Source organism: Malus domestica, chromosome 13 (assembly GCF_042453785.1).
Source record: "Malus domestica chromosome 13, GDT2T_hap1".
Taxonomy (NCBI): Eukaryota; Viridiplantae; Streptophyta; class Magnoliopsida; order Rosales; family Rosaceae; genus Malus; species Malus domestica.
Genome location: NC_091673.1, coordinates 14,624,535 through 14,641,761, shown reverse-complemented (window position 1 = coordinate 14,641,761; position 17,227 = coordinate 14,624,535). Strand labels below are relative to the sequence as shown.

The window sequence follows — 17,227 nt, the reverse complement described above, 5'->3', positions numbered from 1 at the left end:
TCTAAATTTCTTCAACTTTGATCTCGTCAAGCAAAACATACGCGATGAATCCTCAAATAAAACAATCAACATGTGAATATATATATATATAGTGTCAAAGCTGACGAAATCGAATGACGTAACTTCGTAAATTCTACATATTCAATCACACGAGAGGGGTGACAGGGTAGAAAAAGTGATCATAGTAAAGATGCTGCCATTTTTCATCATCTATAAAAACGACAACTCCAATCTGGACCAAGAAAAAATGCACACATGCTACAGCCAGCTATCATCCGAGGTTTACAAACTACATCACCAACAGACAACACGAGATATTACAAACAAACAAAAAACCAACTAAACACTAATCCTTCTTTTCAAAGAATTAGCAGGGTCTTGTTCAGTGCAGTACAAAATATGCAACGTAGAAAGCTCTCGTTTTTATTTTATTCTTCTAATTGCTTATTTTCCAAATCAATACAACCTTGCCTTAACCCGCCTTCCATTCCCATCAGTGCTGTCTAATAAGTTCCCTTTCCCGTACCCAGAAGTAAAAAAAGAATGATCACCACTACTTGCAACGTAACGCAGTAGCTCAGTGATGACTGAAGGGCAGCTTTCCCTCAAGTAGTTAAATCCATCAGTTTCAATCACAGCTGAAAACAATTTACCAGCTTTCTTGTCAATATAAAGTTATTCAGCAGATAGCAACACAGACATTCAATCCGCATTATTAGGGTAAATGAAAAGAAAAATATATGCCCGAGAAGCTCTCATTTTCCAACCAACAAGTGAAGCCTCTTTAATTCAAAACCAAACCCAAACCACCACAAAATGGAAGTCCCCTCCCCAATATGCATGAGAAGTTCACTCATATTTGAACGAAAAAGAAGATATTGAAGAATCGAGGAACACTGGGAGACCAACAATGGACGATTTTTCTATTTTAAAAAATAGCTGTCTAGAAATATTAACAGTCGGAACAAATCAGTTAAAGAAAAAAGTTTACCTCTTAAATTTTCAGGCACTGCAATAAATTTGAGGCATACAGCTCTAAGTTGTTCACATTGGTGTTGCTCTGCCAAGGCTAACGTTGTTGCAACATTATTTATGGCAACATTTTCGCAAAGTTTAGCCTCACACATCAGTTTGAGCCTCTCGAGGGCATAGCGATCAGCCGCTGCCAGAAGATGTTGGGCCATTACTGTAGACGCCCAGCTTGAATTTAGCAGGCCCACAAGCTCTTGCATGTCTGGTAGAGAATCCCAGTAGATGAAGTGAAGTAATACCTGCAGAAATCCAAAACAAGAAATCAATCAAACTCATATGTTCCCTTTACTAGAATAGCAGATATCAATCAAACTGTTAGCAACTGTCTTCTGTGCATAAAAGATGTATTGAAGAGGGAACAGGGCATTGTCAATGCTAGTGCTAAATATGCAGTAAAATAACAAAGACAGAAGTAACACAATGAAATACTTGGTAGATACGTTTCCATTAAATATTTGAATTAAGTTAATACATATGTTTCATAGCTGAACAATGCCATAATGCAAAAACAAAACACCTAGCTCCATCAGATACACACTTGAAGGTTGCATTACTATGAACTTCCTATCCTTCAGCAAATAAAAACTCACATTTTAGAACAAAAAAGAGCTGCAATATAGGTACCATGTATAATCAGCCACAATGAAACTAATTCTCTTTTACACATTGAAGTCTGCAGTCAAAATAAGCTAAGAAACAAAAATGACATCTCCTTTATCATCTGTTACTATATGATCTAAGATTGTAATTTGAATTGAAGAAGAGAGTATTTATCCCTAAGCACACCCACCAATCCATATAAACAACAAAATAAAGTCATAAAAAAGGCATGAACAGCTTTACTAAATAGGTGATAAAGACAGAAAAAATTCTTGTGTATGATCTCCTAGTTCGTGCTTCCTGTAGAAATGTCCTGCTTCTTACCATAACATGAACACTTTCTTTGGGACAATCAAACTTCTGCTAAAGTTTGAAACTGACTTCTCAGCCATATGCGTCAAAAACGAAAATCAAAGCATATTGCCCATTCATTTTAACAGTTATACACCTCTTAACGCTTTTGCTGGGGGGAACAAAACATGCGGCGGAGGAGAAGCCTTCATACAGAGAGAGCGAGAGTACCTTAAATGCGGGAGCTTCAATGTCTTCAACTATTATGAAATCAGTGTTTTTATCTTTTAATGGACCAAAAAGTTGTGCCTTGAACACAGGTGAGCGTGCTGCGAGCACCACTTTGTGGGCAGCAAATACTTCTTCGTCAACTTTGAAACTTACATCAGTCAACTTCCCACTTTCTAAAAGCTTACCAAAATGCTGGCCGATATTAGAAGGTGGTTCTGCTATATTGTATGTTTTAGGTCCTTCTGTATTCGTCTTAACAACACCAACACGACATTTTATTATAAGGCAATCATCTTTAAGGTAGTCCGATCCCTCTAAAAGACTTCTTTTGTAGAAGCGTTTATAACCCCTGCAACATCCAAAAGTTGAACCTACTCAGTTATGTTTTTCACCCGCAACATTACAGGCAACAATTTATGTTGTATACACTATATTTATTTGCGGAAATCCAGGCCCAAACAATTACGGTGTTTTGCAATGCTCACTAACAATGCTAATGACAGCTTTGCCAAAACATGAAGTACATAATACACTCTGTAAACAATGGCCAAAACTTGAAGTAGTTATCCAGTTGTCAGACGAGACCATATAAAAGAAGATAATACTGTTTGGTCTTTTACTTTCTTTAAATTTAAACAAATTTTATGAGGTATTTTATCTCCGAATTGCATTCAAGGAGCTTTAAGTTTGTGGCGGAAGTCGAACTAAAATGGTTAAACTTCAAACCTACAACATCATTCGTTTAACTAATTCAAGGAAATTTTTCGCACTTTTAAACACACAATATGCAATCAGAGTCCAATAGACATATATACATACAACTTAAACAAAAGTATACATCGAAAGAGTAATTCACAATGCATACCACATGCTTCCGCGGTATTTAAGCGTATAAGGACCGCCATCGAGCATCCTCAGAAAATGGCTATGCACCTTGTGCCGTTGCCTCTCGCTCTGATCCAAAAGCGTCAATTCGAACAACGCCCTGACGTCCGTGCCCTCGCTGGCCAGAGCTATGAACACCGACACATACCCGGCGTTGTCCTCGATACTCTTGCCATCCGGGTAGAAATATATAGCCCACGTGTACCCACCCACCACAAACGAATCGGAGGCGACGTACTTACCGATTCCCATACCCTTGGCAAGGGAGTACCCACTGATCTTAAACTCGTGGCACCCATTTACGGTCTCCGTGCACGACGTCGAGCACGTAACCGGCGGAGCCAGCGGCGGTGGGGACGAGCTGTGTTTTAGAGTTTCATTGCGGACCCCGATTCTGTCCATTAACAATTACTGGCCGGTGGCGCGAAAAGGATCGATTTTGATGTTCTGGGGTTTCTCAGGGAGGGAAATTGTTAAAGGGGTTGGATTGTATTTGGAATTAGGGTTTTGATTGAACAGGGTTGGGGTGTAAAATTGGGGGGTTTTGGGGTTGGAGTTGGTGGTCCAAAATTGAGGATCGGAAGGGTTGGAGCGAGAGAACAGAATTGGCGGGCGGCGGCGGCGGCGGCGATGTGGGTTTGTGGTGGGTTGGCGGTGAATGGTGATGACGGTGGTGAGATTAATATTTTGATTCCGGTCGAGTGGGGGTAATTGTTTTTATATGGTTGGAATGAGGTTCGAGTTCTTACTTTTAGGAAACAAGACGACAAACATATAACAATCAGAATAACATTGATTAAGCAATTAAATATGTGAATAAAATAAGCAACTAAAGATATAACAATCAGAATAACATTAACACTCATTTTCTCATGTGGGAAATACTTTTTAATTTGAGAATTCCTAATGAGACTCTCTCAGAGCGGGACTCACTATAAACTATATGTTACTTCACGGTTTAATTTTCATTTATGTGACCACATTATAAAATATTGTGTTAAAATTCAAAGTTTCAATTTTGAGAAAGTATCCCTAGCATTTCTATTGGGTTTTTACATTAACATCCCACAAAATGTTGAATGCACCTCATATTAAAATTTAATATTAAATGACTTATTTACTCTACTATGTAATGACAATTTTGACCTTATTAGGTTTAAAAAAAATTAAAGATTTATAAATACATCACAAATCACTTTTAGCGTATTATTTATATTCTAAACTATCAAACATGTTGATTAAGAAAATTTGTTTTTTATGAATGGAACATGAAATCGATGTTTCAAGAGCTTCACATGAGGTAAGACTTCATAGTTTCATTGTTTTAGTGATTTCGATGACACCGATAATTATTTAATCTTGCGTTTGCTGCATTATTTAAACTTCTATATTCATTTCATCTTTTAGTGTTCATATGGTTAGATTCAATCCCTGAAAATTAAAAATGAGTGTTATAAGATTTGAGAAATGTGGGGGTGTATGTATAAAATATAAGATGTATATTAAAAATGTGGAGTGTGAGGGTATTATGGGAAAGTAAGTGGGGTGTATTAAGATAGTCTTTAAGTGAAAAAGCAAATGTGGGGTGTATTAAGTTTGTGAGGTTTATTCAACAATTTGTGGGGTGTTAATATAATTAGCCTTTCTATTTTAATTTTTGAAAGAAGAATGTGGATGTACTTTTAAAATGAATGAAAGCGTTTTTGGTGAAAATATTTTTGGAAACAATTCTTAGTAAATATGTTAGTAAAACTTGAAATAACACTTAAAGTGATACTTGGAAGAATCACAAAACTAGTTTTTTTTTTTTTAAAAACACTTAAAATGCTTTTGGAATCAAAAAACATTTTCTCTAAAAACGCTTTCAGTTATTTTAAAAACACATGCAAACAAACCCGTAATTTAGTCGTGTATGTTGAATTTGGAATTGAAAGTTTGTAACTGATGTAGAAACAAATTTGGAAAGAAATTTTAAGGCCAAATCTCACGTTTGGTCCCTGTAATAGTTTAGTTCAAGTTCCTTTTTGGTCAATCCTTGTAATTTGGTAAATGATGCAATTCAAGGACATTTAACATTTTCCATCCATTTGTAAATTTGTAAACAAAATTTGCAAATAAAATGATTTGTTATCAATAGGAATGAGCACGTTTATCAATGCTTAAGTAATAATTCAATCATCAACTTTCATATCATTTAGTTTACAAAATTTTATCTATAAGATTAATCTCTCTAGCATTATTCTATGCAATTGCACAACATCCACATCAACCCAGCAAAAACTCTAAACAAAGCCACAATTCTTTTCTGATTATCTTGCCAGTAGCTAAACAAAGCTATATATATATATATTGAGAACACAAAGTAGGCAAGGGAAACATGGAAATACTACTTGTATGGTCTGATATAAAGCATCCATGGGAGCAAATTCTTCCTTGAACAAATACCAATAATTAGAAAACAAATTAAGTCACAAAGGGGACCAATATTCCCCCGGGATTGAATTGACGAAAACATACACACACAAAGAAAAGAGACAAACGGAGTTAGACCAACATCGGGGTGGTATTATCCAAAGGGTCTTTGATGCTTAAGTCAGAAAAACTGTAGGAAGCAATAAGGGCATGGTGAAAGTTCTTGATTACCAGACTAAAGTGGCTACCTTGGCTATTTAAAGAGAATTGAGGAGTTAACCTTAGCGTCTAGATTCTTTGAACCCGTTAGCAGAGTGTTACCTAGTATGCAAACCGATTGAGGAATATTCCTGAGATTTCGAGAATATGCTTCAAATAGTCTTGCTTTGCTAAGATACGGATAGGCAAACCCATTGCATATGAGGGTAATCTATGTATGTCACATGGCGATCGAGTTGGACAATTGACGATGAATTGGGCATGGAGGCCTTGATTGTGGGCTTTTAAGGCCTTCGTAGAGAATGTGGCCTATTAAGTTTGACTAATAGTTTGTGTATGCTGTTAAGGACAGAATAATCATATTTGATAAGTTGTACACATGACGTATTCATGTTAGTCCGAATATTTTATGTCCCAACAATAGCCTTATAGAATAAAGCATTCTGATCTCTTCCTTATTGTTTTCCAATTTATTAAACACGCCAAAAGGAGATGAAGGCGTCCTAATTTTTCTTGCAATGACTAGAATGCCCATGTAGTGGCACATTTCATTAAAATATCTTTGAATTGCATCGTTTACTAAACTATATAAGGATTTACATTGAGACAATTAAAAACACGGGAGCCAAAAGTGAACAACAACTAAACTACAGGAACCAGAAATGAGATTTAGCCAATTTTTTATTTCAAACAACAAATTTCTCATTTAATGCATATTTAGTTGAATTAATTTGATATTAGCCTCCCTCTTATCAGACGCAATATAACAAATTAGTAACTATATATATATGGGGCAGTTTGTAGTCTTGTCAGCATCCCAATATGTTCCATTGGAACTCAAAGGAAGCCTCAGATTGTAGATGACCTCACCCCGATGAACAGTATACCTATCCTGGAAAGCAATGACCACGTCGATACTATAAAGCTCAGCTGCTGCAGGGCGGGTCACAGATTGAAATTGCTCGAACAACATATCGTGCCCTTGAACGACTACATTCTGAAAAATGGTTGTGTTCTTGGGTGTCGACGACATCGACCGATCCATCAAAGTCACCTGCCCAATTCTCTTGTCTTGATAGTATGCACTGACTTTGACGTCAATCAACTCGAGGAAGAGTTTCTTCTTGGGGTTTGTGAGGGTGATGTTGAGGGCGAGGTTGTAGGAGAGAGTACGGTTGCTTCCGGTGTAATTGAACTGGGTGAGATGAGCGCCGTTGATGGTGAAGTCGGGGCATTTGTACCCCGAACTACTTATTTCGGACGACGACACCCTGAGCCCAATGAGAAGAGCAAAAGCTATGAGAAAAAGAGCAAGCATCAAGACCCAAAAGATTTTATCGCACGCTGATAACAGAGAGCTTTTAGTTGCAGAAATGGGTAAGGAATCGGGATTCTCGCAGTCGTCTGAACTTTTACCTGTAGATATGGGAGTATAAGTTGCAGACATGGCTACTCCCATGGCTAAGATATATGAAAGAGAGAATAAAGAGGGTACTGTTGCGAAAACTGGACTGAATAATGAGAAACGAGGCTGGGCGTTAATATACACACACACACGACTTACAAAGACATTTCTAATGCGTGTAGTAGGACTAGGTCTTACAAAGACAATTCTCATACGTGGACTTTGTAGTGGGTGGTTTACGTGTGGCTTCCCTTTTTTGACCAATTCTTTAACAAGAAAATATAAATCAGTTTTTTATATTAAAAACCTAAAAAACATGATTTAACATAAAAACTAATTTCTTACACGTGTAAGCATATGGGAGAGACTATCAAATTATCAGAGAGACAGGTCAAAGGCCCACTTTCAACAACACCGATATTGTCACTAATTTATTAATTACCACCTGCACAATCTATGGTGGAGGCAGAATTTTATAACAATGGGGTCGTAGTAAATAAATGGAAAAATTTTATAGGACGGCAATAAGGCTAGCAATGCTTTATGGCACAGAATGTTGGACAGTGAAGCATGTGGAGCCAAAAATATTCACAAGGCGACACGTGGGTTTTTTGGACAAAAAGGAAAAAAATACCCTTGCAGTACAACGAGGTTCCTACGCGCAAGCAGCGGGCAACCCTCTTTCAACCAAGACAGAAGTGCCCAAAATAGGTAACAATTCAAAGTCCATCTCATCAAATCCTTTCTACAAGGTAATTCCCAAACACATTCCTTTTAAATTATGTTAATTGGCTAATTAATGGGTTTATTGCCTAATTAACCCATTAATTCTCAATTAAACCATCCATTATATCCAAATAACCACAAAATACAACGAATTCAACCCTAAAACATCACATGGCTGGCCATCCCCTTAAGCTTTCTACCTTCCCTATCTTTTCCCACTTTACTACCCCAATTAAGCTAGCTAATTGATTCTATAACCATCCATTTATTCCCTTTATGTTTAATTAGCAAATTTATCATAATAAATTGGCTAATTAAACCTAAATTAAACCTAAAAACCCTAGCCACCTCCTATCCCTATAAATATACTCCCATTCTCACCAAAAAGCTAATTCCAACACTTTGGCAAAAATCCCAAAATTCTCTAAACACTCTTTCTCTCTAAATTCTAACTTTAGCATCGGAGGTTCTTCGGCCAAAGCCCCCCCATTCATCGTGGGCGCGTGAGGCTCTTGGCCTTAACCTAAGGTGTTAATTGTTTTGTAGGTGCAAAATCGTCCAAGATCGAGGAGGAAGAAATTTGCATCCACAATCAACACGTACATAAAATTGGTGTAGCAGAGATGAGAATGCTTCATTGGATGTGTGAGCACACGAGAAATGATAAGATTAGGAATGAGGATATCCGAGATAAAGTAGGAGTAGTCGAAATTGAAGGAAAGATGAGAGAAAATCTGTTACGATGGTTTGGACATGTGAAACGAATGCCTACTAATGCTCCGGTTAGAAGATGCGATTACGGAATAGATGTTCAGGGCCAAAGGGGTAGAGGAAGACCTAGGAAGACTTTAAAAGAAACTCTAAGAACTAGGAAGACTTTAAAAGAAACTCTAAGAAAAGACTTAAGAGTATTTGGATCTAACGGAAGACGTGGCACATAACCGAGTGGAATGGCATTCTAGGATTCATCTAGCTGACCCCACTTAGTAGGAAAAGACTTTGTTGTTGTTGAGGTCATAGTAAATAAGCGTCTAGAAGTTGATCATACTTTCATTTATATTGTGCATGATTTGTTATCGTACTTCCAAAAGGTCGTATTATACACCAAGATTATGAGTTAAACACACAACAAACAAGAATAAAGGAGATCTTTTGTCAAAAGTGGAAAATGAATTTCACAATCCTTAATGAAAGTATAGCAAGTTGTACACTCGTACTTAGTGTATTCAAAATTAGATTAACACTAGGCTCAATAAATCATAAAAGATTAACTTAGGTATTGTGTTTAATTGAGATTTTATTTTGAGCTCGAGAAGGAAAAAGATAGAGGAATCAAGGGAAAAATAGTTGTGGGTGAAGGCCGATAGAAAAAAAAAAGAAAAAGAAAAAAGAAAACTAAAACTCAAGTGCATCCAATGCACTCACTGTAGTTTTGCAACTTTTTTTTTCAGATGTAAGATTTTATCACAAAAAGTTTATGTATTAGTTGGAGTGGAGTTATGATATTTAGTCTCTTCTTTTTTACTGTCTCTGCCCAATGCGGGATATCATCAAAGACTAGTTATTATCGTTATTATTTTAGTAGAGCTATAACATTAGTCGGTTAAATAGTTATTTATGTCACGCCCCGACCCCGACATATGTCGAGAATCGACACATGATAAGAGGAAGTAACGTTCGTTGAATATGTCATAAGTTACGGAATGAAATACGACTCTAACAAATAACCCAAAATAATTATGAGGGTGGCTAGGTCATCCACAAGATATTTACAAATATGTACACTTCAAAAAGAAACATAACCCTCGCTAGACTTGGAACAAGTCCGAGGTGCTCAAAAGAAAGTCCAAAAAAAGAAAGTACAAGAGAGGATAAAGGGTAACCTAACGCTCCAAGTTTATGATAACTGCGCTGCTACCCCCACCTACAGACTTCTCAGAATCTACTCAGACCTGTCACCTGTATGATCAGTGCCTACACCATCGGAATGGTGCACCGGACAAACAACAACCCGGATAAGCTGCAAAGCTCGTGTGAGTGACAATAATGCAAAGTATGTGATAATAATAATAAAACCAACCATTAGTCATAGTTTATAAACCTCGAATATAATTCATTCGTAAGAATCAATATCAAGTCTCTGAACTCTCCGAATGAGTCACCCCGACATCCAACAACTTTTCTAAATCAAAACACAAGGTTCTCAAAACTATAGTTCACAAAAACACTAAAAACTAAGGCTAGAGTGATGCAGTTCATCCGAAGCCTACATAAGTAACCAAGCAGGAAGTGGCCTCCTATCATTAATTAACTAAGCAGAGCCGCCCCTGCAATAACCAAGAAGGCAGTGAACCCCTATCGCGGATTAACCAAGCAAAGTCACTCATACGCATCTGTTAGGCAGTGATCACCTATCGCAGATTACCAAGCATGATCATCCCTAAGTGTGTGTATGGCCATACCAAAGATATAAGGATTGCCTATCACGGATTAACCAAGCACGATCCATAAATAGTATGGTCCCCTATCGCGGATTAACCAAGCAGGACCATCCATGTACCACTGCTACATGGTGCAGACTCAGTGTCACCTAACCCCGTGACACCAGGGTAACGGTCATCTACTAGCCCTCACATTTATCAAACAATCAAATACATATTTTAAAACACAATTCATAAACAATTTAAATATCCAAGTCACATAACATTTCATAAAGTAGATCGATGGCACACTTTATATAAACAATTATTTAGCATAAAACATATTTTAGAAATCCATGCTATATCCACAAAGTATCCTAGCACGGGAGTTTTCAGGGTAATAACTATATCACATATATTAAAGTAACTCAACTAGGGTCCGCGCTAACGCACCCTAGCAAGAGAATCAAGGCGTCACGCTCTATGGCAGCCTAAAACAAAGTATAAGCCCACATTTAGAATTCCTTCAATAATTCATATAACCACAGCTTCAATAGGTTCCTCACAATAAAATTTTAAGAGAAGTTGAATTGTTGTTCAAAGGTAGGGGCTGGGCGCCCTGACTAGCAGGAAATTCATTTTTTTCCAAAAATTCCCAAATTTTACAGGAATGAAGATCTTAATGAGTATAGTAAGTTTTAGACATGTGGCCAAGTCCAATTTGACCGGGAAAAGCTCCAATTTCTCTTAAACCTGTCGAAAACCCTAGAATGAGTGAGCTTCGATTCTCCTTCCTCAGTGCTCTGACACCCCTACAACTAGTTGGGTCTTGTTCCTGGGTCCAAGGGGAGTTGATTAAGGGTGGTAGTGGGTGGTGAGACTCACGAGAACGGCAGAATCGCTGTCAAAACTCCACGGTTCACCCACATGGTTTTACACGGTTTTGGACTTAAAAATCCTTAAATCTGATACGATCCAATTCTTAATTCCACTAATCAACCTGCAAGTAACACCGAGGATAGAGAGGGAGGGGGAATGAAGAGAGAGAGAGAGAGAGAGAGTAGAGCTCTTGAATTGTTGTTTGTTTATATTTCTTTTGTGTAAATTTTGATCTACTACAATTAAGGGAGTTTAGCTACTTTTATAGACTTCTACACTTTTAGTACCAGCTGGCATTTCTAATAGACTTCACTAATTAACAGGAATAAGCTTAAGAAATCCAATATTAAACCCCTAATAATGATTAAGCCAATCACTAAATCCTAAGTTCATAACATTGCCGTTCCCTTGAAAAACAACATTGTCCTCAAGGTTAAGATTAGCACTTGGAATCTGGAATTGTTTGCAGTGAAATTCAACTAAGGAGTCTTGCAAACGAAGTGTGAATTTGTAGTTCTTGGAATGAAGGTGAGAAATCAGTTGAGCCAATACTACTTGTAGGGATGGTTTCTGAACTAGACCTTCCTCTGTGCTTAGTAACAAGGTGGTTGAAGGCTCAACAGTGGGAGCTAAGGAAGAAGCATAAGACCACCAATTATGAAGCATAAGAACTTACAGCGCCACACTTGTGAAATGACATGTTTTCAATTCAACTGCAACCATTGCCCTGCTGGTCAACATTAAAACATTTCAATGGTAGTTCCCTTCGAAAAAATAGATTCTCAAAAGCACCCATTCACTTGCCTTCCTTGTACTGAAAATAGAGTATCAGCTTGACAACTTTAGCCAATGCATCACCCACAAACTAGTCAATTCCACCTTGTAGTGCATGTTGAAAATGCTAATCAAAAGCAATTTCTTTTGCAGAGAACTTCATAACAAAATGAAGCCTTGATTGTATGTAATTCACCCTACTGTTTTGTTTCTGATTCATCCCATTCGCAAACTCTCAATCACCAATGCTTGACTCTCTATGGCACTAGCAACAGTACCATGCTTCAAGATCAGCTGTTCCAGACAGAAAATTGTGGGTTTGGGAGAAGCATGCTGGTGAAGTTGCACGAATATAACCCACTGGATAGGGATGGTCTGAACTTGTGAACATGATTCGCACCTATGTTTTTTATTCGCATCATGAAGGACATCGGACAGAACTTCCCATGTAACCTTGACTCTCTTGGAGTGAGGTTCAGTCCCAATAAGTAATGTTGAGTATGTAGAAGTGAAGGCTGAAAGATACCCACTAGTGCACAAAATAAATTTTGGTTGCCTCACACAACTTGAATGCACTGAGGATGTCTTAAGATTAGTCGAGGAAATATAGCTCTTGACAGCAGTACATGTTGGTGTACCAAAATTGATCCAATGCTGTATTGTTATCTTTATGGCAATATCAGAAATCCCAGTAATGATATTGGCTTCACTCTTTGCATAAAGATCCAGCTGTGCATTCGTAACATGTGAATTCCCCGTGAATCCCACCATCAACAGATACTCATGGATCCTTCTATCATCAATGGACGTTGACATTCCTTGTAATTTGGTACAACGAAGAGCCCCACCACCTCTCCGCACAATCTCAGCAACCACAGCTTCATTTTCAAATGAATTTGTAGAGTAGGTAAAGTACACCATTTTTCCATGGTCTAATGCACCTGACTGCTCGCACGCAAATCTCACACACACAACCATTGCCTAGTCCAAGTCCCAAGGTCGAGGGACAAGGTTTTGACAACTAACTGAAAATGACATTCCCTCATTTGAGAAAATTTCTGCAAGCTGTACATAACCAAGATCAAATATATTTCCTGCAAATATTCCTCTAATCAAATTCTCTACCCACTTGACTTCATCTTCAATAGAATCACTAAGGTCCACTACATTCTCAGACAGGAATATAGCATTGGCATTCTCTTCGTCCACATGTCCCAATCGGTTTAAAGCCTTAATTCTTGACAAAGTTGAGATCACTTCCCCAAGAGCTGAAAGAGGTTTCTTGATGTGTTGAGCTTCCTTAAGGCTTTCCCCGTGAACTGTAGTTTTTGCTAGACTCTCATTGCCACCCAAATTCACAAGACAAAGCTTGTTCATCATGGACCCTTCATCGAACTTAAGCTTAAGTTCATCAGACTGTGTAACCATCACAGGAATTGCAGAAACCATATTGTTCAATTTGGAAATCACATCAAATTTATGCACGTTAGAAAAGAGTTGAGAATAGTCTTCCTTCCTCAACTTGACTTGACTTTCTATATTGTTAGCAAGAGATATACAATATTCACGAGGTAGAAACTGGTCAAGAGATTGAAATCTGCCCTCACATATCGATCGTAAAGAAACTATCAAACTCAATGGGGAATCTTCTTTTATTTTCTTGAGAGATACAATATCAATGTCCTGATTGCAGTCTGTGTTGGCCAAAATATGCAGCAACTTGTGCAGCAGCCATTGCATCACTGGTAGATTTTGCAGCTGCTTTAGCAGTTGATGCTGAGTCTACAAACTGCATATGTCATCTTTCACACCATATCATATGATTCACATCACAGCTAGGACGTACATCATAGCTGCATATACAAAATATTTACCATACTTTTCCTAAAAAATATGCCTTATTGCGATTAGTTCAGAAACCTCATAACACCTGGAAAAGGCAAAGATTAAGCTAGTAATTCCCTCTTTGAGCTTAGGCGGACATTCCCTTTGCTTTGTGATGATAGAAAGTCTAAATACTACTAATTCACAGAAGAGCTCAATGAACTCATTGGCAGACAAAATTTTATGTTCTCTGAACACATGTTTAACCTCGATTCGAGCAGTGGCATCTTGACCAGATTGTAGGAGCAAGGCAATGCCACACCTCATTGGCTTCACCACCGCCTACCTCTTGTTACTCAGCAGTTTTATTTGAGCCACTGCCATCTTCAATTGCATTTTGCCAAATTTAGAGCCTCTACCCTTATCGCGAATGCCATTGCAGTAACACATGTCACAATTGAGAACAGCATAGCAACTTGAGTATGGAATTTCATCAAACAATTTCCATGCACCAAAATCCTTCCTCACAAATTTACCCACAACATACCAACTAACCCATCCAAATTTATCTTTCAGGTATGCACTATAGTTATCAATCAAAAGGGAAGGGAATTTAGCTCCGAATTTTCTAAAATGATACTCAATTTAAGAACTACATCATGTCAGTTTTTGTATTAACGGAGAACGAGTGTTTATGGAGTAGCTGTGAAGCAGAGGTCATTGTTTTCGATTCCGAAAGCAAGACTGTAGATGCAGTGGAGTTGTTCGAGTGTGGCTTGACGGTCGAATTTGCCAGTGTTCATAACATCGATGAAGATGAGAGCAATAACGAAATGGAATGGTCGTGGATTGTCAACAGAATTTGCAGTGGGTTGCTGTCTCCATTTCGAGGTTTTTGGTGACCGACCTCGATCGATTCAGCTTCCTTGGAACACGTCGAAGCTGGATCAAAATCTCCCCCATCGCTGATAGCGATCATAGGGGTTAGAGTGGAGTCTCCCTCAACGTTGAGAGCCAACTCATGGGCATAACGGATCTTAGCAAGAAAGGGTGCGAATAGAGCATTCACGGTCCCACGAATCAAATCCTCGTTTGTAGCAACCATGGCAGAAAACGTAGGTGGGTGGGTGTGCACAGAAGGAAAGCCAGGATTCGAGAAAGATGATACCATTGATACAATCCAATTCTCAATTCCCCTAATCAACCTACAAGTAACATAAAGGATGGAGATGAAGGGGGAATGAAGAAAGAGAGCAGAGCTCTTGAATTATTTTTTGTTTATATTTCTTTTGTATAAATTCTGATCTGCTACAATAAAGGGAGCTCAGCTCCTTTTATAGACTTCTACACCTTTAGTGCCAGCGGGCATTTCTAATACACTTCACTAATTAACAAGAATAAGCCTAAGAAATCCAATATTAAACCCTTAATAGTGATTAAGCCAATCACTAAATCCTAAGTTCATAACAAAATCTAGGCAAATAAGGTAGATGAGGGATTATGGAAGAGGTTGCAGGTGCTGGATGGGTGAACATCACCTGAAAAAATGGTGGAAGTGGCTGGAAATCGCTCGGTCAGAAACGGGTTGCTGCACGGGGATGGTAGACGAGAAATTTGGGGTCTCTCTCTCTTCTCCTGATTAGTTGCTGCCTTCCTTTCTAATTTCTAATTAGTCCATTCTCTTTCTAGTTGATTGGTCCCTTCTCCTTCTAGTTGATTGGTCCACTAAACCCATTAACTGATTGGGCTGAAACCAAGCCCTTGATTAGTTCTCACTAGAAAATAAGCCCGCGCGTTGGGCGGGAACCATTGTTTTAGCCATAACTGCATGAATAATACACATTTAACCTGAATAAATTCAACACAATCATAAATGAACAGAGGGACACATGAGAATGAGATCGATAAGTTAAGCAGCTTGGCTTTATATGCATTCAACTGAACTAACATGTAAAGACATTGCACAATTAGTAGGAAGAAACTGAAGAAACAAAAACAACATGCAGTTCACACACATTGTGTAGTTTAGATGGCAAAATATGTGCCCTACATGGTAGACACCTATTTCAGCACTTAATAAAAAAAACATAGAAAGTGTTTCCGTATGAACATTTGTACTTGTTCAAGTAGCTAATTTTCCAAGCACAAATGTTCAAAGGCAAAAATATGCAGAAGCCATGTTTCCGTATGAAACATAAGAAACAGAAGAAACAGAAGAAACAGAAGTAACATACAGTTCACACATATTTTGCCCCTGCAGTTAAGACGGCAAAATATATGTCCTACAAGCTAAGCAACTGTTTTAGTAATTACCAAAAAACAGAAAAAGTGTTACGTTCTTGTTCGAGCAACTAAGTTGTCAAGCACAAATGTTCAAACCTAAAAAGGCGGTAAGAACAGAATCACACCCTCAAATGCACCAATGCAGATAACACGCACTAATGCCTCTTCATACAAACTGCAAGCCAAGATGCGCAAAAAACATTTGCATATTCCTTGAAGGAAAATTTCTAGGCCTTTGTTATATTATGTATTAAGGAGAACCAAACTGTATCCCCCAACACTAAATTTGTTGGACTCACAATCCTCTTGCAAGGGTTGTAAAACTCAAAAGCTTATTGTCCAAAACCAAAACAATTTGTACCATTTACATGCATGTAACATATGCCTTACACTGGAAAAACATCTAAAATCAAATAGAAATTTGTAAATCATGTAAAGATTTTGTTTTACATTTTTATAATCAAGTAGCAAGTAAAATTACAAACTTTCAGCAACCTGAGAGCATAAATTAAGATGTTGAGATATCCCGAAACATACAACATACTATATGGACCGTCTTTCCTTGACTTTCTCAATTTCTCTCACTACAACCTCATTCATCATTCAATGAATTCAGATTTCAGATATAGCTAGACAGACGACGCCTTATTGACTCTAATCCTCACTAACCAACTAAGCTTAAATGCTACTATTTTGCTCAAAATTAAATAAATTGTACCCCTCTCCCCCATTTTCCACGCAATTCACCACCTAAACAATGCAACAAAAAACCAAAAGAAAAGATAAAAGATTGTTACCTATGGTTAAATTTATTTACAATGAAAGATGTTTTGGCTTTTTTAAAAGAATTTTTACATGAAAAGTATAAAATGAGTGAATCAAGCTCTTGGAGCTCTTTGAACCACTTTATGACACTAATTGGTACAATTGAAAATGAAGAGTAATCAAACTTCATGAGCCCAATTGAAACAAATTAAAGACCAGATTGAAAATGCATTAAAGCTGAGAATATGCTTTATAAAGGCACACCTCAACAATCTCAAGAATTTTGTTCCAAGTATAGTCTATCTTTCATTTTCAAAATGAAACATCTTCATGTACCAAGTAAATGATAACATAAAGTATCATTTTCAATCGACATAATTTTGTAATCGAACCCACATATATATATATATATATATATATATATATATAAATATATATAACTACACTTTTGGATTTGGTGGAGGCAGCAACCATACCCTGA

At 37.6% G+C, this 17,227-nt stretch overlaps 2 protein-coding genes across 2 annotated transcripts; both read right to left on the bottom strand.

Annotated features, from left to right (window-relative positions):
* Positions 1-179: 179 nt before the first annotated feature.
* LOC103453056 (BTB/POZ and MATH domain-containing protein 2) lies at positions 180-3,818 on the bottom strand. The gene is made up of 4 exons (XM_008392588.4): positions 3,020-3,818; positions 2,155-2,503; positions 992-1,271; positions 180-638 (listed from the first exon to the last, which is right to left on the bottom strand). Exons 1-4 carry the CDS (start codon positions 3,439-3,441, stop codon positions 457-459), a joined length of 1,233 nt encoding a protein of 410 aa, XP_008390810.3. The 5' UTR covers positions 3,442-3,818; the 3' UTR covers positions 180-456.
* Positions 3,819-6,448: 2,630 nt separating this feature from the next.
* Positions 6,449-7,129, bottom strand: LOC114820376 (NDR1/HIN1-like protein 10). The gene has a single exon (XM_029090983.2). It carries the CDS (start codon positions 7,127-7,129, stop codon positions 6,449-6,451), a length of 681 nt encoding a protein of 226 aa, XP_028946816.2.
* Positions 7,130-17,227: the final 10,098 nt, after the last annotated feature.